General features: G+C 34.5%; 1 protein-coding gene across 2 annotated transcripts in view; it reads right to left on the bottom strand.

The window, feature by feature from the left end:
* Positions 1-1082: 1082 nt before the first annotated feature.
* HECTD2 (HECT domain E3 ubiquitin protein ligase 2) overlaps positions 1083-21830 on the bottom strand; it is a 72723-nt gene continuing 51975 nt past the window's right edge. For both annotated transcript variants that reach the window (XM_061162172.1, XM_061162173.1), the window contains exons 11-21: positions 21541-21637; positions 18377-18484; positions 17416-17548; positions 16459-16547; positions 11898-12056; positions 8638-8712; positions 7663-7750; positions 7469-7575; positions 5617-5732; positions 4901-5044; positions 1083-3569 (exon numbers count right to left, since the gene is read on the bottom strand). In XM_061162172.1, the coding sequence (XP_061018155.1) occupies positions 3449-3569; positions 4901-5044; positions 5617-5732; positions 7469-7575; positions 7663-7750; positions 8638-8712; positions 11898-12056; positions 16459-16547; positions 17416-17548; positions 18377-18484; positions 21541-21637 (1237 nt within the window). In that variant the 3' untranslated portion in view covers positions 1083-3448. The remainder of the gene's footprint in view (positions 3570-4900; positions 5045-5616; positions 5733-7468; positions 7576-7662; positions 7751-8637; positions 8713-11897; positions 12057-16458; positions 16548-17415; positions 17549-18376; positions 18485-21540; positions 21638-21830) is intronic.

Raw genomic sequence — 21830 nt, 5'->3', positions numbered from 1 at the left:
AGGCTGAAGTCCACGGGGTCGCAAAGAGTCAGACATGCCTTAGTGACTAAACAACAATATATATCTAATACATATACTTACAATAATATATATACATACATAAGTATATACACACACCTACATACTTCTACAGAGGTTTATTTAACAACTCTATGAATTACGTGTTATCAGAAGCAGTGGTTTTAAGAGGTAATACCACTGGAACCAAGGTTCCTCTGGCGTCACATTACATTGCTTATTATATGCCAGGGACTGTGTAAGTGCTTTACACATACTAATTCATTTATTTCTCCCCAGAACTCTGTCATTGAGATAGGGTTATTTTCATTTCACAAATTATTATCATTTGATATTAAGGCATGAACAGATTAACCTGCCCAAGGAAACACAAGTATTAAACAGTAAACTCAAACCCAGGCAGTTTCTTTTTTTTTTTCATGATTTTTCATTTTATTTTTATTTATTTTTATTTTTATTAGTTGGAGGCTAATTACTTCACAATATTGCAGTGAAACCCAGGCAGTTTCAAAGCTCAATTCTTAACCACTCACCAGGCCCTCTGGGTGAACCGATCTTGTACCTTCCCCTGTGAAAACGCATCTCAGTCTTCCACCCAGCTAGCTATTTTCTCTCATCTATCATCCATGACATTCTCTCCTACATTCTTAGAATCTCCTCTCTTTGTTCATTAATCAAGGAAAATGTGGTAAGGGAAAACATGGCCAAACTAATGGTTTTGGTAGGGGGTAATAGATCTGAAGTTGTTGATTGACGGCCAATGAAATGTCATACTTAGTTTATTTCTAGGTGACCTCCATTGTACTATAATGTTCATTTGGTGGAATATTTGTGTGATCATCCAGTCATTGCCTGTATGTTGTTTCATACTGAAAAATAATGTTAGAGGTTAGCAGCATTTGGTGTCAATAACACACATCTTTTGAAGGAGTATGTATTAATTTTCCAAAGCACCAGTTTAAAAGACAGTGTAACAGAGTAGTTTGCATTTATATTTTAAACTTTTAATTCACTGCCTAATGTTCAAAAAAATGAATTGAAGGCTAGTTGATTATATAACTTTAATATTTGAAAAAATTTATCCAGAAATTAACAACATAATACAATACACATTTGTACAAAAAAGAGGGGCGGTTAAAAACTTCTGATCATACAGACAAAAATATGATTAATTAAACAAAGATTAAAAAAGGACAGAACATTTTGTAAATACTGATAAATAGTGTGCAATGCTTTAATTTACTGTGGCAGATACAAAAATCAAGAATTCATGAACAGATTATATAAAAAGAAAGCAACTACATGAATTTTTTCTAGCTGTTTAAATTAACGAAATATAACAGTAGTGGTTCTTTTAAAAAATGAGGTATTAATTACACTGTAAACCAAAACCAGAGCATAAATAAATAAAGGCAATGTGCAATTTAGTGATAAATGATTATAAATTTCAACAACAGACAACAGAAATTTTCCAGTTATTTATGGACTCTGTGATTTAAAAATTTGGCTTGCTTGTATACTTCTTATTTAAAAATGACATAGCTATTGATATACAAGCACATCATAGACATGCAGACCAAGCCAACACAATTTTCCCATCTCTACCAAATAGAAGTTTTGTTTACATTTTACTTAGAACACTTAAATCTGGTTTCTTATACATGATTCTTTTGTGCTTATTAGTTAGCAGTAACCTACATTAAACACCTTACTTTCTAGTTCAAGCAGTGAAAGAGAGAAGCAGTTTTATTTGCACATGGATTAAAAACAGAGCAAACAAAACAAAACCAACATGCCCTTAAATCTCTTAGGTGTTCCAAGAATTTTAAGAAGAAAAAACCTTTAACTAGTATGTCCAAGTGGAAAAGTGGAATCACTTCTGTCTCAAACAGAATAGTAAATGCACTAACTCCTTTCCTCCAAGATTTACAAGTTGGCTTTGGAAATACAGAACAAGCTGATTAGTTCCTCCACCCTAGAATTCTGCTGGTGGGGGTGTAGGAATCATAGCAATAAGATAGTAGTGTAACTTGGAAATTGGGAAAGTATTATTTGCATGTGAACCATGTGCTGGTACTAAATGCTGGCTTCATTATTATTGCAAATACACCTTCAGAGTTTTCTGAAGGAAAGCTATCAAAGTATAATACAGAAGTCGATTTGGAAATACTGCAATGTGCTAATAAAACTGCTTCATTTGCTGTAAATTAAAACCATTTACTGTCTGACTTAAAATGCAGTTTCTTTTTACATGCTACTTTATTAATAAACTCCAAAAAGGGTACTTTTGAATTCACTATATTCAAAATCCAGTGAAAAACAAACATTTGGGCCAAAATGTTGAACCTTATCTTTACATCAAGCTATGTCACTGAGGGACTTTCACTTCACTTCATGTCATTTTGACACAAATGTTATTGTATTCACTTTTGTCAAATACCTAATCCTACTTGTTTTCAAAAATTAGTGTTTCAGAACAGGTGATCAAAAAATACTATAAATAAGTCTTGTATGTCAATCAAAGTGTATATAAAAACAGTTCTCTCTTTTTGTGCTTGTAATTGACTTAATTTATCAGTGACTAGTCAGATCTATTTCCTTTCTAATATTCTGACCCTTAAGAAGAAAGGATTATACAAACATTACAGAGTACTCAAAGTAACTAGTTTACTGTGCGTGTGCATGCAGACTGACGATACTTAAAAGAATATAACCTTGAGTCCAATTAGTCTGAAAATAGTTACACTCTTGTGCAATCATCTTTATTGATTTGTAAAAGCTGTACACACATCTAAAACCCTGAATTTACTTTGTAAAAATAAATCTTTAGCAATAAATGGCACTATCAAAATCCCATTATTCTCAGGCTATTATGTAGTTATTTACATGCTGATTTTCAGGAATGGTTGAAAAGAATCTTTAGAGGACCAAAGCCAGTATATCAAAAAACCCCTGTAAATTGCATTTGCAATGATACTGTTGTTTACCCGCTATATGAAAATATGGCTACATGCCCTACATTAATGATAATGTAGCTATCCGTGTTGCTACCGTGCGCAAGCAGCACACAATTTGCCACTGGGCTCCACCCACTCTGCCATCGCTGCATTCTTTACTGCGTGATGCTTCCCCAGTGGAACACCTGCGACACACCACTTATGGAGGATGATAAAGTGCTATAAAAAGAGGGACTGGACCCACCTGTCTCTGCCACCTGGTCTTTTTCTCACTCAAACAGTGTTGTGTTTTTAGAAAACCATGCCTCTACTGAACACACTTCGTATTTGATTTTTTTTTTTTTTTTTTAAAGTCAGTCTTTTAAAGTTGGTGAGCTTTTCCAAGGTATTTTGAGACAGAAAACATGGAAAGGTTAAAGGCACAGTAAGAGGGAAGTGAATGCTACATATAAATGTATTTCAAGTCTTCTTGGTTACTCAAGTCCAAAACCTTCTGAATTTGAAATTCCAATGATCAATTTCTGTTTCAGGTCCTTTTTGCTCTTGTAGGGGGGAAGGCAAAGTTGATTGAAGCAGGTGTGGGCCACAGGCAACCTAGGGGAAACATTTTCTTCAAAGATATCAAGTCTTAAAAACACACACAGAATGACTCCTAAGCAACTTTCAAAGTACCTGGACGCGCATACTCAAATCTGTTTTACTAGACTGAGACGGCTCATCCATTCCTCTACTGAACAAATACTTCTGGAGTACCTGTTGTGTATGAGGCACCATTCCATACCCTGCGGCTGGGTTTACCGACAAGACAATGGCCCTGCTCTCACAAAACTTGCATTCTAGAAGCATTATTTTTAGAGTCAGACAAATCAATCTGAATACCATCTCCCTCACTTTCTGGCTGTGAGATCTTGTTCAAGTGGCTACATGTCTCCAAATCTCAGTTGCCTCATCACATAAGGCAAACTGTCTGAATGGGTGGAAAGACCCAGTAGAATAGTAGGTAAAATAACTATTATTTTACCCTTGATTGTCAAAAAAATCATAAGAACATTCTGAGACACTTGATACCCACACTTCTCCTGTTGCTGCCCTCAAGGTACATGCAGCCTTCATCCTCTGAATCTTTCTGATCAGATTTCCCAACCCTTTACCCGATGACACTTTTATCTATATCCAAGATTCCAGCAGAATTCTTAGACCCGTTCCCTCAGTTTTTATGAACTCCACAGAATCAGAACAGCTGTCGGTGGTAGCAGTGATAAAGGAAAGGACAGATTTCAGTTCTAACTGATGAAAGGAAGAACTGACAGAACTCAGGGAATATATAGGACAGGAGAAAAAAATATTTATAATCAAAGTAGTATCTACTCAAATCAGCTTTAGAAATTACAATGAGATTGGGAAAAGAAGTAAGTAGATCAACATTACCCCACCAATACTCTAGAAAATAATTTAAAGCCATCACCAGCATCACTTTCATATGCAAAGAGCACTAGATAAAGAAAAAGAAAAAAAAAAAAAGACTAGCACTAGAGGTATTCCAGTACAATAGGACTTCTGGAACTAATTATAATAGTAGCCAAAAAACTCACCTGGCATCTTAAATAAAAAGACTTTTAAGTAAAAATGAAGGTCAGACAATCTAAATACCATGAAAAGCAAGCTAGATTCTGGAAGTGATGATAAAGTAATTGACTTAGCAAAGTAAAAAGTTGATGGAAAGGAATTATTATCAGTTAGTATTGGTATGTCTCAAACTTAATAAAGAACCTTAAGCCATAGTCTATCTTTTTTCAAAGCCATGTTTACTTCTAGCATTTTTCTAAGAAAACAACTTCATATTGAAAGAATCTTCTAATTCCAAGCATACTATTATTAGCAAAACCTATAGATTTAAAAAAATGAATGACAATCTGGAAATTTACCAGTTAGTAGAAGTTTCATTCTTTGAGATTTTAAAGTTTAAATCAGCCATTCCTCCTACAGGAACTCTGTCACTTCCTGTAGTAAAATGTAACAACTTCTTTTGAAGATCAAGAGGAAATCCAAGCACAACATCCCAAAAGTATCTAGAGGACACCAAAGGAAATTAATATAAAATGTATATAAAATGACAAAAATCCTGCATATGAGAATAAAATAATATAAAGTAAGCTCTAGGGAAACAATTCCCTTAAAGGTACAGACTACTCTCAAACTGAAATGGAGGAATGACAGGTTTCTATATGTAAATTAGAGTTCTGACTAACATCATTATAAAAACAGTCCAACAATGGAGAGTACATAAGACATTTTTCTTCTATGTAATTTTCCGTATTTTTCAACACAGTGCTATTAAAAGGCTTTTTATAAGCATGGCATCTCTGCAATTCTAGGACCAAAGTCATTTTTTAAAAGAAGTCAACTCTCTGGACTTCTGTAGAAGCTTACTTATATCACTTTCTCCCAAGGGGACTGCGAAGTGATTTCATATTGAATATGCTCACATTACTTTCAAGAGATAAAAGAAGGCATTGTGGGCTGTATAAGATTTCCGGTGACTTAACTTGATTTAAAGATTGTAAGTTACACAAATAAACCAACCACATTCTCTTTCATCCCCTCTTCAGCAGCCTCACTCTCAGAAGTATAAAGAGCTCACCGGATAGTCAAGTCAGTTTTTGCGTAACCATCATACTGTGTACTTCTCTGTAGGGCATGCATATCCAGTTCAGGACTTCCACAGACTAGAATTTCAACCTCTTCTGGACGAAGCAGCTGCCAATAATTATTTATCAAAAATGATAAGAAAAAGTGATGATCAAAAAAAGTGAAACTGGAACTCTTTCCACTGAATCAAGCAACAAAAATCGACCTTCTTATAGTAAATCAAACCATTTTTTAAGGAAAAATATTCTCCATTTATATTTTTCCTACTGGGATATTTTTGCTTCTGAAAGTTTATAAACCTTGTCCAACTCTTAGATTCTCCCTTTTGCAAATAACTGCAATTAGCTAGAAAAACAAGTAGATGACAAAGCATAAATCCAAATTACAGCTCCTCCCCAAAACCCAGCTTGAAACTATTTCAGCTACTCTAGCATCTACTGACATGCCTGGATCCAACATCCATGAAGCCTCCTGTGCACAATGTGGCGTTTGAGAAGTAGGTTAGTCTGTTTTGTGTTGTTCACTTGTTTTTTCACCTACACAGCTTGTCTCCCACCTAAAGAGATTAGAATTTTAAAATGAACACTTGCTACACTATTTATTTTCCCTCCTTCCACCCCTATAACTACAGTGCATCGCAGACAAAGCTTAATTAGAAATCAACAAGTGCTCCATATTCAAAGGTACTTTCAATAAACATGTGATAAAGACCGTCACATAGTGAGAGTTGAACTATAAAGAAAGCTGATCGCCGAAGAATTGATGCTTTTGAACTGTGGTGCTGGAGAAGACTCTTGAGAACCCCTTGGACAGCAAGGAGATCCAACCAATCCATCCTAAAGGAAATCAGTCCTGAATATTCACTGGAAGGACTGATGGGGAAGTTGAAACTCCAATACTTTGGCCACCTGATGCAAAGAACTGACTCATTTGAAAAGGCCCTGATGCTGGGAAAGATTGAGGGCAGAAGAGAAGGGGACGACAGAGGATGAGATGGTTCGATGGCATCACCGACTCAATGGACATGAGTTTGAGGAAACTCTGGGAGTCGGTGATGGACAGGGAGGCCTGGCGTGCTGCAGTCCATGGGGTCACAAAGAGTCAGACACGACTGAGCGACTGAACTGAACTGAACTGAAAGACTATCACTCTAAAGCAAGTTCTCTCCTATGCAAAATAATTCACATGGAAGACTGACTCCAAACCCTCCTTATAACTGAGTGGAGATGGCTTGATGGAGTGTGCCCAGAGGAGCAGGGATGAAGAGACTTTTATGACGTTTCTGATTCGGTGCTCTCAACAGCAGCTGACCCATACTCACACACCGAAGAAAAAGTCAAACTGACCAGAGCCCACCATGACTCTGGAGATAAACTACTTCCTGTGGGAAAAAGGCCACTCAGAGTTGCTGGGGGACCCCTGAAGAGGAAGGAAGCCACTATAAAAACCTGTTCCTTAAACGGTGAGAAGTTGTAGCTTTTGCCTGGAGCTTATGTTAACCATTTTCAGCACTTTGCGCTTCAGTTTTAAAGATCTGGAGCCCTTGGCGATCTCTTCATCCACTCTGCTTGGGGAAATTTTTTAAAGCTTAGAAGACATAGTTTAAGATACAGCATAATGGGTAGGGGGGATGGAGTTGACTGGTCTTTTTTCTCTTTAGAGAGTTAAGGCTGAAATGAGAAAACTATTTTTATTTCCAGCTCTAGCTTTAAAAACTAGAAAATAAATTTTTAAAAAATTTAAAAATAAAAAATTTTTTTTTAAATTTAAAATGTTTTAAAGAATTACTTGTCAATATCATAGTATTACAAAGCCTAACTGAAGGCATGAAGCTTTAAACTCACCATTAGGGCATTTGAAGCACACACACTATGAAATCCATAATAAAATGCAGCAAACTGCTTATAGATGGATTTGTTGAGAAGAAAGTCAATATAAAGCTGTACATATTCTGAAAAGCAATTTTATATCTGTTAAATAATAAAAGTAAATGGCAAACACTAATGCACTTTAATTAAGAAAAGGTGTTTTAACTTACCTTTCCTATTTTGATTGGTAACTGGAATTTTATCACCACCTGGCTTTAAATTATAGGACTTAATTATTCCGAATTCTTCTTGAAACACCTGATGGGAGATACCGACATACCACATTTATTGGTATATATTAACAGACTTCAGTGAACAGGTTTGTAAAATTTAAAAAGAAAAGTGTTTCCCTCTTTTCTAAATTACAAAATACAGAAAGGTTTGGCTCTTGTGATATTTGTATTAAGAATGGTGTCATGAAAGCATTTTGGAGTAAAAAAGTAGGGTCTTAACCCTCTTGAATAAGCTAAATACTTTACTGATGTTTAAAAAAATTTGTGTGACCATTTGGGTAGCACTCAGGCCTTTGGAGCTATGTGGATTACTATCATTTCCACCTTTGGATTATTTTTAGGAGAGTGGAAATGAGAGAATTTTGGTCGGATCGATTAACTTCTGCTCCTTACTTCTTGTACTGAGTTAACAGAAGAGGCTTGTTTTTAGAAGGTGAAAAGCTCAGAGAAAGTAATTGCGTCCAGGATATAGGCCAGGTGCCTTGCAGAGTACCCTCACCCTTGCTGGCTTTCCTTGATTGCTTATACATGTCTGCTTCAATGTCTTTGGGCTTCCCTGGTGGCTCAGATGGTAAGGAATCTGCCTGCATTACAGGTGACTCGGGTCTGATCCCTGTGTCAGGAAGATCCCCTAGAGTAGGAAATGGCAACCCACTCCAGTATTCTTGCCTGGAGATTCCATGGACAGAGGAGCCTGGCAGGCTATAGTCCATGGGGGTCAAAAAGAGTTGGATGCAACTGAGGAGCTAACACTTAACTGTTTTTAATCGGGTTAAGATCCTTTAAGATAGGGAGTGGCATGTACAGATCAATCCTTGTTCCTCTTTTCTAACAATGGGTATATGGTAACAAAGGGTATTTTTCATATATGAAATACCTGGTTAACAGAAAGCTATTTGCCCTTAATGGTACCTGAAATGTGGAATAGAAATCTTCTTCAACATTGCCTTCATATGACAGGAGTTCACTTAATCCATGGGCCAACTCCTGTAAAGAGAAACCTGTTATTTGTGTTTTTAAATCAAATAGTACTACCCCAAACAGTAAACCAGATCTACTATAGCTCACTTACACGTGAGATAAACTCAAGATTTTGAAATAAAGATAACATTGGGACATATCTTCCAGGGTAAAAAATACTGGTTAATGACTTCTACCATGTAAAAGTTTTGGAAAAATTTACTGGAAAGGCCACATGAAGGAAAATATCCAGTTATACCCATAAAGGCATAACTCTGGGGTCTATTCTTATGCAGAGAGCTAAGAGTACAGTTTCCATCATAATTCACTGCTAACTGCAATACCACTGTTGATGAATTTGTAGTATTTCTCATTCTCAGTTTATATTCTTAAAAAATCTGTTAATGTTTTAGAATTCCTCTTTTAAATAAAAATACACAGTTTATATATGTTAAGTGGTTTTTACATTTCAGTTCAGGGTTCTCCCCTCCCAATAAAAAGTTGAGAACACGGGAAGAAATGTTTTCCTACATTGTAACTCATGTTTCCCCTGGAGACAGATTTAAAAATAGAAAAACTAAGCCAGTATTTTTAAAAATTTCAGGTTGTCCAAAAAGTGTTTTATTTTAAACATTAGCAGAAAAGATAAAGAACAGCATGTTTAGAATGATCTTACACACTTTACATATTAAATTTTCCATTCCACTAAAATAAATTTTAAAACAAATCTAGGGTGACATAGGTTTTAATGTGATTTTTATCATTTGTTTCAATTACTGATAAAGTTATGGCTGCTGAAAATTATAATTGGTAGATCTGCATTTTTTAAAAGAATTCAAGGAAGTAGTAGATGAATCCAATTGAAAGGATTTACCATATTCTTTCAAAGATTGAATTTTTAGTGATAAAATACAAAGTCAATTAGGTAATAAAGTTATATACTCAGATCTGCTTTATTCGACTGTAGGGACTTTTATTCCCAGCCTTTGTATTTTCAAAACTCTAATTTTTTTATCTATAGTTAAGATTATTAAATGCAAAAATAGTATTAATTAGCCCATAGTTCAACATTTTAATGATTTTTATAAATATAAAATTAAAAGTGCATGAAGATATAGGTTTTATATACTATTTGAATACCCTGGTATTATTTAACAGACCGTACTGGACAGTGACTTAAACAGAAGAGAAAAGAGCTACTACAGTTGCTGATTCAAGGTTATACTTAGCCTCTCCATTCTCAACTAAAACCCTCAAGGATAATTTTCACAAGGCTGTGTAGGGAAGATTTGTTGTTGCCATGGGACAGTTCTGATGCTTTGAGTCATGGATCCCTTCTCTACAAAAACAATGGAGTTTCCATTAACATGGTCACGGAAAAGCATTGGCCTATTAACACTATACTGAAGGCTCCATCATTGAATATTTTGCTTACTTTCTGTGTTTTTTTTTAATCCTTATTCACAAATACTGTGTTTAAATTAAGAAATATATCACTATAGGTTTCTCTTTGCCTTCCTGTTTACTCTTCTTGAAACACATACTGTACAGATACAAATGGTAAACAAAGCACTGAATAAAAAAAGCACTTCACGTTTTTCTAGACATGTTTTGCCATATATGAAATGGGAATTAGGTGCTAATTTTAATAGATGCCATTCATAAATTGATATTCCATTTTAAAAATTAAAAAAATTCCCTGCATTCTACTATCCTAACACAGCAGTTTTCTTGCTTCCTTTCAATCTTCATTCATGCCTGCACAGACACTCAGTTTTTTTTCCAGTCGATCTCATAGTTTATGCACAATCTTGATTCATCATTAAAGAGGCAATGTAGGACTATGAAATTAACTCAGTATCATCTTCAGCTCCATAATATGAAAAAACATATTGGTATAGTCATTCATAAAATATCCATTATCATTAACTAAAAACTTGGATCCAAATGACTCAAGTTCAAATAGCTTTAATCCTAAAATCAGACAATTTATTGGTAAAAATCAGTAATAAAATTAGGAAATCTATTGGTAAAAATTTGACAAAAACTGCATATATGGGACCAAAAAAAAACCACACAAATCTAAAATGAGAAGTTAGTTAAGCCATTAGAATATATAGTATTAATATGTATTATACACTAGTATATATTAGTGTATAGATGTAACAATAACTCTCATTGTTATACAAATAAGCAAATTCAGTAAATTGTCCAGGGTCACAGGTAGTATGTGGCCAAAATATAAGATTATAGAGGGCAAATCTTTCTTAAGTAGAATTTACTCTATTACCTTTTCCAACTACTGAGTCTTGTAAAAATATGGATTTAGGCTCTTAATTCAAAAGAATCCAAACTTACTTTAAAAAATGTGTTTGAAATCACATGAAGAATGGTTTTCTAATTGGTCATGTGTTCTGGAGAGGTTTTTCAACTTTGGTAGGAAGGTTCCAACCCTACACCAAAGTGATCTGACCATTAACTGAAACACAACAATATTTAAATAGGTCCTTAATGAACAAAGAGGATGTCCACATCCAGCTACTTACTAAGAATAGTGAAGGGAATTCTCTGCTGACCAACGGCTATCGAAATTCAGCTGTGAAAAGTATTATTATTGTAGGGGATTGTCAGTATGATGAGCATACTATCCATTCTTCTACTAAATTTTAACACTGGATTAAATGTGATGATTGGAAGTCTAGTCTCTGAATAGCAGAATATCAGAGACAGGTCTGTGAAATTCATTAATTTTATTAAGGGTGTTGTTGCAGACATTGTTAACGATATTGCATAGTGACACATTGATAAGAATCCACAGAAGCAATCAAGTATTGAATACAGAGTACTTTATCATCTCTTGTAATCTTCCTGATATGTAAGTTTTACTATTCCATTGTTCACATAAGGAAACTAGAGTTCAGAAACATAAACAGCTTATTCAAATTCACAGAACTTGTAAATTGCAGAGGCCAGATTCAAATCTCTGCCTCTGACTCAAAGCTTGTTCCACTATGCTGGAAGAACTAAGTGCTGCAAAGTGGGTTATGTATCTCTACAGGGAAGGAGAAAATTAGACAAAAGAGGAGATGGGTTACAAATGTAGAGGGAAACCATATCTAAACATAAAAATAGTTATCAGGAGGAGAGAGACTATAGTAGTAGAAGGATGATTAAGCAGTAAGGGATAAGATACTGAACAACTGTATACTTACAGGCATAATTTGACACAGGTCGTCAGTGGTAACACTGCAGATGCCTACTGGCGTATTTTGATCACTAGGAACGATGGGAGGGCTCAATAATTTCTTATAGCAGCAGGGGGGGAAACGAATATCCAAAGTAATGCTGTTATAAACAGCTAGTCCCATAAGCTATGCATACTAAATGTTAAGCATTAACATAAAATCCATGACAACAAATGAGTTTTGAATTATGCATCTATTTCTTGCATACTTCTTTCAGATCTAACACTGATTTTCTAATTAATCCCACATACTTCCTCTTTCCTTTATTTTCCCTTTATTTTACATAATATAATTCCTTGATCACCAAAAATTATGTAAAAAGGAGAGGCTCAGATAATAGTATTTAATGATTTCCCTAGAAAACTGTATATCCAAGATCACAATAGCAAGTTCACAGATTTCTATAAAGTATTTAACATATAAGAAAACTTATAAGAAAACATATAAGAAAGCTTATAAATTTAAACAAAGATCGTGTCCAACTCTTTGCGTCCCCATGGACTGTAGCCTACCAGGTTCCTCCATCCATGGGATTTTCCAGGCAAGAACAGTGGAGTGGGTTGCCATTTCCTTCTCCAGGAGATCATTCTGACCCAGGGATTGAACCCAGGTCTCCCACACTGTAGGCAGACGCTTTACCATCTGACCACCAGGGAAGTCTATTTAACATATAAGAAAACTTCTAAATTTAAACAAAGATGGTGGTAATTTTATTAGCAGCAGTTTATTCAGAACTCGCTGCAGAACATCCCATTGATTTTGGTGACCATTCTGGCTACTTTCAAACTAAATACAGGCTACATAGAGAAAGCTGTATTGAGTAGGCACATGGAAACACATACACAGACGTCTGCAAACACACACACTACTGATAAGACACAATTTCCCACAGTAATACCGGAAAGACTTATTACCTGGAGTTTACTCAAAGTATTAAATTAAAAAGCTACAGATGTTATATTTATAAACTTTGTCCAACTGTATTTTTTTAATCAGTTATACAGCAGAATGTAACTTTATCCATTTGCTAAATGAGGGGTTTTAGAGCAAATTTTATGACCTTTCAACTGTCAAAGATTATAATAACTTCTTGAGGAAGTTATTACTTCTACTGACTTAAAAGGAAATCTAAACATATAGTCTGGACAAATCATTAAAAACAATTTAAAAGATTTAGAAAATAGCCAATATTTTAATTTGCTAGGGCAGAAAAAGGCTAATAATAATCTAAGGAACAGCTATGTTATTTTATAGGTAACCATACCAACAGAGACTGAGAAGTGTGTTCTAGAGAAAAGATATTGAAAACAAGCCCTAATATACGCCTATAATCATGATAATAACAATAACAGAAGTAAGTACCATATTACTGTAGTTACCATGTATGATCATTTACTATAGTGATAAGTTCTAAGCATTTTTCATTAAATTAAAAAAAATTATAATCCTGTAGGAAGGTTTTTAACAGATAAGGAAGTAGGTTCACAGGATCTGCTTTAGGGCACCTTCATGGCAAGAGAATCACACTGATTTCACACTAAAGCTGCTCTGGTTGAAGTAGGGGTAGGAGTGTGGGAATTCTGCTGGAGATACCATGTGGTGCAAACAGGGTGGAATTTGAAAACCCTGCACTATATTATATTGCCCCATCCTTAGTTCCAATGCCTTTCTGGTAATTCTACTTCTAAAAAACTATTAGATTATGGCTCTTCATGTGATCTTCAAAACATTTTATAATTATTACTATAGGTTTCATTATAACATTTCTTGTAAACTCCAAGGCCTTAATATTTAAAAATAATCATATTAGAAATACAATACTGTGAGAACTAATAGACCAATAAATCTTTGGTTCTGAAATTTTAGTGAATGCTTTTGTGTGTGTGTTTGCAATCGTGTCTACCTCTTTGCAACCTCATGGACTGTAGCTCACCAGGCTTCCTCTGTTCATGGGATTTCCCAGGCAAGAATATTGGAGTGGGTTGCCATTTCCTTCTCCAGGGGATTGTCCCAACCCAGGGATCAAACCCATGTCTCCTGCATTGGCAGGCAGATTCTTTTATCACTGAGCCACCTAAGAAGCTCCGCTGAAATTTTAAAATTGGAATTATGTATGGAGCCAATTATATTTTCTTAATCACCACACCTATTACTTCTAAATTTTTTGTTCTCTTCACCTTTGGTAGATTTTTCAACCATGTACGTGACCAGAGTCCACTGTCATCACACATTTTTCATATAAAATATTATGCTTTTCAGGGTAGCAACCTTTCTATAGTTTGTGTGTGAGATCAATATACATAATAAGGAGATGAAAGTGAAATCCTTGTGAAAGTGAAGTCGCTCAGTCATGTCCGACTCTTTGTGACCCCATGGACTGTAGCCTACCAGGCTCCTCTACCCATGGGATTTTCAAGGCAAGAGTACTGGAGTGGGTTGCCATTTTCTTCTCCAGGGGATCTTCCCAACCCAGGGATCGAACCCTGGTCTTCTGCATTGCAGACAGATGCTTTTACCATCTGAGCCACCAGGGAAGTCCCTCTAATAAGGAGACCGAGGTATTTATAAATTAATTTTAGATATAACTGTTCAACTTGTTAATATAGAGATAGATGTAATAATATATAGATATTATTATACAACATCTAAATACATTTAATATGTTCTTTTGGGTAATGATTGAATAGAAACTAATGCCTATTGCAAAGAAAACAAAAAAGCAAAAAACTCGGTAAGCAAGTTCACAATATCACATATACTACTCTAAAAATGTAGTGTAGAGCTAATACTTTATTACAAACACTAGAAAGCCAAAATAAGCCAAACCTAAGCCATGATAAGAATGTAAAGTATGACAAACACAGTTATCAGGAAATTCAAATGACTCCTAGTGTAGTGAGAAGTGTTAATAACTCAGACCTTCAATGAAGTTGAAACATTCAACAAATGACTACTGTAAATAACAGAATAAACATATGAGTCTAGGAACTGTACATGTTCCTTACTGTGGGCTTGGCACTTTGGACCTTTAGATACGACAACACATAATCAAATTTCAGATTAAGTTTACTTTCATAGTGTGTGGTTTTCCCTACTCCCTTTTCTTTCATGCAGTTTCTTGATTTCCACATACATTCTTCAGGATGTATTCCAACAAATGTCACAAAGTCAGATGATATTCAAAGTCCTCCATCTGATAGCTCTTAATCTTTTTTGCCTGAATATTCATTGGAAGGACTGATGCTGAAGCTGAAACTCCAATACTTTGGCCACCTGATGTGAAGAACTGACTCATTTGAAAAGACTCTGATGCTGGGAAAGACTGAAGGCAGGAGGAGAAGGGGACGACAGAGGATGAAATGGTTGGATGGCATCACCGACTCAATGGACATGAGTTTCGGTAAACTCCGGGAGCTGGTGATGGACAGGGAGGCCTGGCATGCTACGGTCCATGGGGTTGCAAAGAGTTGGACACGACTGAGCGACAAAATTGAACTGAATCTTTTTTGCCAGCACCATCTGTAGCTGTCAGAGAGCCCCCTGCTCCCAACAAGAGGACCTACACAGAGGCTGCTCTGTGACGGCCAGCCCACTGTGGACTCTTTCCCAGCCATTTTCCCAGTCCGGGTCCCACTCTCTCCAATCCTGGTTTAATAAAATATATTGGTTCCATTTAAAAACTCTACCTTCTCTGGGACAAATACAATGAACTGTTTCCTTCTCAGAACTCCTCAGCACTTAATGCCAAATGGTCATTGGATTCTGAGAACAAACTACCTGCATGGGTGGTCCATCTGTCCATCTAGATGGTAAGCTTCTTAAAGCAGATATTTTTTCTTTTTTTAACCTACGTATCCCTATGATTTGCTCATTTATTTATTCTTCTCTTTCTTCCACAGACAGTTATATTTTTTAGAATTTAAAAATGAATGCAGAAGGCATCCTGCCCAATCTCCCACCCAATGCAGGAACACCCTCTCCAACAAACCTGAAGGAATCAGAGGATGGCGTAGGAATTTATATCATTTTAAAAAACACTATAAAATAATGCTGTATGCTTCAAATGTTCCTATTCCATTCAATTTTTAATTCTTATGAATGTCTCAGGATTTGAGGCCACATTAGATTTAATCTTCATAGTTTCAATTTAGAAAACTGAGTGAAGTAAGCACAAAGTGAAAGAACTAAGGGAATAGTTCGTTATGAATAGGAAAGTCACTTTGACTTTTAAAAATGTCTTAAGTTTCTGATAATTTAGGTTGTAAATGAAATAGCAAATAATACTTGAGATAAGGTTTTCAGAGAAATATGTTAACAGTTCAGTCACTCTTTCCAGTTAACTAAATCTGCTGATAATTATATGGCTGTGCTCTTACAAAATAATAAAGACTACGGAAAAATCTACTAGTAAATTTGATAAGAATCTTTAATCTGAATAAATTAATGAGAACCGTTTTCCAAAATTCAGATAAAATTCTTAAAAATCTCTAATCTACTAGCACCTCCTAGTGGAAAGTTTAAAGGATACAATTCCAACCAATCGGAATTCAGAATAGTTATCACATTTAAAGCTGCTAAACCAATGGCAGTATGAATCCTTATGATACGTAAACATGCCTGGAAAATAGAAGCACAATTTCATTAATATAATTGATTTAAAAAATCAAAATGGCAAACATGTACATGATATCTTATCTATTAGAAGCAAAACAGTTCAGCAATAGTTATGTTACAGACCAATTTTCATGTTAAAATATGTCAAATATGGGTCCAGAGAGTGTGCAAGAGCCATTTATTCTTCACTGGTATCCTGAACCAAGGGTTGAAATGGGAAAAAGACAGAAACTAAATTAATCAGTTGATTTATAGAAACTATAGTTTTGTACTTTATAAGTTAGCAAAATTAATTCTGAGGATTATCTGGAGACTTCATCACTGTCATCTCTATTTCCCATTACCAGAGAGATATTATATAAACATATATACAAAATTAAGAAAAATAAAGAATTAAGAAAACACTTAAAACTCTTTTGAAGAAAATGCTTAACAATACTAAGGATTATATAGGCGTTTTCTCTAAATCAAATGGAACCAAATTAAAGTTCAAAGGTTTATTTAATGCTTCCTATTTATTAAAATGGCTCATTATTTTATGAAAGAGACTTTGAATATTAGTGAAGAGCAAACTATAGCTCTGATCTTAAAATTTTTAATGTTCTTTTTATTTCAATGACAAAGTTTTACATATTTGGCTTAGTCAGAAAACATGTGAACGCTTCTATGCTAATACATTTTGTGTAGGATTCCCAGTAAGATAATAAATATAATCATCAATTTGGTCAATTTAAAAAATGCAACAGTCTTTAAAAAATTATTCAACATTTATGACTGACAAAAAAATCTGTAAAATCATAGATTAAAAATGAGTGACTACTTAAATCTAACGATCAGGAAGAAAACACTTCCACAGAAATTAACTACTCACCATAATCTGGATGAAAAATCTGGCGAATTAGAAGAAGGAACCATTCTTTAGTCAAGCCACCCATATCCAAACCAGCTTCCCCTACAAATGTAACTTTCAACTTCTTTTTCAGGTCTGCTCTTTTCCGGGTTAACTGAGGAAATTATAAGATAGAGGAGAGCAAAAGGCAGTAAAAAAGGAAATTAACCTTTTAAATTCTGGGAAATGTATTATCATATTTACAATGTCACAAAACTTCATCCATCCATCCATCCAATAAATCTGCCCAACCCTATTGTAATGCTTGCTGTACAGATTCAAGCAACTGAATTAGGAAAGTCAGGTACCTTGCTCAAGGTTATTGCCTACTGGCATCGTACTGACTCCAAGATTTTAATTTCGTCAAATACAGTACAAAGTAACTCATTTAAACTTGCCTTCAACACTAAAGTTTTAAAAAATCACATAACTAAATCAAACATTATAATATTCACATGAAAATCTGGTTAAAGAACTGTACATGCTTGAAGTTTAATAATACATGTATATACAATCAAAGTATCAATATGTTTGACCCTAAATATACCCAATATATCCTTGTAGATCAGACTTCTAATTTTACAGGTGAGTAATCTGAGGGCTGGAGAAGTTAAAATGACTTGTTAGGCACCCAACCAGTTAACAAAGGTGGTCTAGAATCTACTTTATATATTCAGAAATATGAATTACTCATTTAAGTGTTTTATATGAAATCCTTTTATGAATATTTAACAACAAACCACTGAAAAACATATTAAAAAATGAACATAAGGCTTAACTATGAATACAGAACTGTTTTTAACCATTGTATCAAAATATAAGAAAGCACACCACTGGCATACAGAAATAAAGACAGCTTACTAAGATTTTAGTAATGAGCCACATCATCAAATTATTTAGGGCTTTAATCAATTAATACTAATCTGGAATAAATAATCTATACCTCATCAAGAGAATCGCTAACCAGATGTGTCCGCCTTACTTTCATATTTAGAAATAACATATTCATATCAGGTCTCTGTCTTCGAGAAACTTTATCCACCAGACTTTGCTAAATGAAAAAGAAAGCAAACATTTTCAGTTTTACTTGAACTATAATCTCAATTAAAACATTTAAACACACAGGTAAAAATCACTTATATTCTTCTCTTTACCATCTCTCACACAAACAATTTCATAAACTCAATTATGCAAATTTTGATTTATGAAAATGCCTTATTATTTCATTTTGGGACAATGATAACAGAATGGGATACAAAATGGAGGACCCCAAAATAATTTAACTTCTACAGTAAAAGAATGTTGCATTGCTGCTTCTGTATGTCTCACCTCTTACGTAGCAAAGTTTTCTGTTTAATAAATACAAACAAAGTAGGAACACTGGGAACAAGGTACATACGTCTGATGATAAACTTGGCTTACGCTTTTTAAGATACTGGATTTACTCTACAATCTACTTCTAGAAAGTAATTTTCAACATATTTCAGAAACCATTAACAATGTTCATATCCTTTGTCCCAATACTAAACAGAGGAAATATTTTACACAGTGACATTCATCACAGCATCATCTATAAAAGCAAAACTTTAGAAATATACTAAGTATGAATGTCTAGTGGAATTATAATACAGTTATCAAAAATGATGGTCATAAAAATCATGTAAATAACATGGAAAATGTTTAAGGAATGTACAACTAAAAAAAGCGAGGAAACAAAATTGTATACACAATATTGTTTCAACTCTGATGCCTCTTAAAGATAATACAGGTAAAGACTATCAAAAGCAAATTCCCTAAAATGTTAACAATATTTATGCCTGGGTGTTGGAAATAAGGGGATGTTTTACAAAAGTATAAGAAATATATGAATGTCATTTATCATATAAAGTCTACATGCTTGTGTAATATATTTAATTTATCTAAACTTTCAGACTACCTCATCCTCTTTGGTAGCAAAGAAAATGAATTATTGTGCAGATTAAAGATAAACATTCTGACATTTTAAATACATGCAGCAATTTGCTTTAGTAGGTAAAATTTCAATACCCCAAATCTACATAGTAAGGCTACTTTCATGATTTTGTAGATTATTATAATAATACACTAATTCAGAGCCCTTCTTCATCTCTCCAGTATTCAATTCTAAAGGCTTGCAGTAGGTTTTTTTTTTTTTTCCTTTCCCCTTCTCTGGGCCCTCTCTTTTGTGCTCAAACAGATCTATATTCCTAGCATAGTATGCAGTGTCATGGACCTGTTTTTCCAACCCTTTCTTATCTTCTGTTCCCAGTTGAGCTCCTGGGAAGCCATCACACTGGAAATTATCCAACACACAAATTTAAACTAGGATGCTAATGGAAGACAAAGCTTACTGGCTACTCCTCCCATCAGAAATTCATACTGCATAGAAAGTGCTTCAGATGAAAGAAATAACCCAATGATGGTAGAATTTTACACATAGACTGATGAGGAAGTTATTTTTAATCTGGGAAATCACTTTCACAACTTTAAATTATACTATATAAGTTCTTGCTTATATTAACTATCTATAAGGTTACCCTGTGTCAAAATAGTCACCAGTCATTAATTCCAAATAGTATGGCATAGTTTACAAGCTAAAATGCTGGGAAACACCCATAACTTGAGAACGCCACTGGACTCTTCAGTTGCTACTCATTTGTGCCCTTGCTCTGTGGAAGACAGCCCAGGATACATTCTATAGTTGCCACTCTCCTTTTAAATGAAAGGGAATTTAACAGAAGGTATTTAAAATCTTAAGTGTGAGTGGCACAGCAGAAAACTGCTCAGAGGAACTTAAAATTCTAGCTCTTTAGATTTTTTTTTCTTATAAATAAAAAAACATAGCCCAAGGCTTAAAAAAAGAAAACTAAAAAGGCACATGAAGTGGCATAAATGCTAATCATCAAAATGACTAGCTAGATCGACTAATCTTTGAGCCAATATCTTACCAGGATTAATAATTCTGGTGCTAAATATACCTGTTGAAATCTACTTCTCAGGAGGGTAATATGGCTATGTTACTCCTTTGGTACACAGAGGCGATACCATTTCTTCTAATACTCCAACACTCAGTGTAAACTGACTCTGGGATGTCACTAGTCACTCAAATCTTTTGTCCCGCTCTGTGACAGCAAAAAATACTCACCTTCTGGTGAATTACTGAAGAATCAACAATTCTTACTTTTATGGTATTTGAAGTATTATAACTTATGCCTTAGAATTCTTTTTATATCCTTGAACAAAACATGGAAATCATTTCTTTTACTCTACAGGTCTGTCTTGGGGTCTCTATTTTAAGAAGACTATAGCCAACCTCTCTAAGTTTTAAAGTTGTTAAGTAATCATGTCGCAAAAGCAGAAACTCAAAAACATATGAGTATTCAAGTGTATAGTCTAGAGCTCTAATTTTTTTTTTTTAAAAAAGCACAATCAAAGTAATTATGTACTTCATCTATAACTTTACTCTGTTATGCAGAAATCGTGGTAGGCAGTGGACAGGACAGTCCCAGAGATGAACTTCATCCTGCCTAACTTCATCTGGCCTGACTGCTGCCTGTCTCAATGGGCCTGCAGGCATTTTGCTTCCCTAAGAATCAATAAAACACCTTTCACTATCTATGGACATATTTTTCAGTTTTCTGAGACTACACTTTTTGCTACATTTTCTAATTTTTCAGCTGTTTCTATTTGACTTTCATAAAATTTAGAGAACATGTTGGTGGTTTGAGCGGTTTGCTCTCAAGGACACCCCTTTTCTTGTCCTCACTGTAGTTCTTTCTCACTGATGCCTTGCTAGTGACCCTGGAGGATGGTATCTACAAAATGATGTCCAAGTTCCCACTACTTTGGATCTGTGAGAGGCATTTAACCTTCCTGCTATATTTATAAAACAATGAGAAGTTGATGAGGAGTATTTTTTCCCCTGTATCATGAATAGGTTTAAGTACTTTTTGAGGGTGTATGATATGAATTTTACTTTTGACATTTCCTGATTATGCTAGAACAATTCACATGACATTTAACTTATTTGTTAAATTATTTACTATATATTGATTATAGTCAGCATAAATGTTTTCATAGCTGGCTTACCCTTGCGATGCTTATCATCTGTTGTTCTGAGTCTCTTTGAATAATGATTTTTTTTGCAGCTATAGAAATAACGAATGGGTACTGACAGAAGGAAAACCTGCTCAACAAGTGAAAACAGAAAAAGCAAAATGGTGTATTTTTAGCAAAATTATACTAAGGGAATCTAAGGTACCGCTTCCAACAATATTAAACCATTACTTTTGTACTGTGTTTTACCATTCACAAAATGATTTTATGTGCATCATTTCTTTGAATCCCACAGCCCTGTGACCTATATATCATTATCCGAT

Source organism: Dama dama, chromosome 15 (genome assembly GCF_033118175.1).
Source record: "Dama dama isolate Ldn47 chromosome 15, ASM3311817v1, whole genome shotgun sequence".
In the NCBI taxonomy this organism is placed as follows: Eukaryota; Metazoa; Chordata; class Mammalia; order Artiodactyla; family Cervidae; genus Dama; species Dama dama.
The sequence above is the reverse complement of the archived record's forward strand: the minus strand, read 5'-3'. Positions and strand labels throughout refer to the sequence as shown.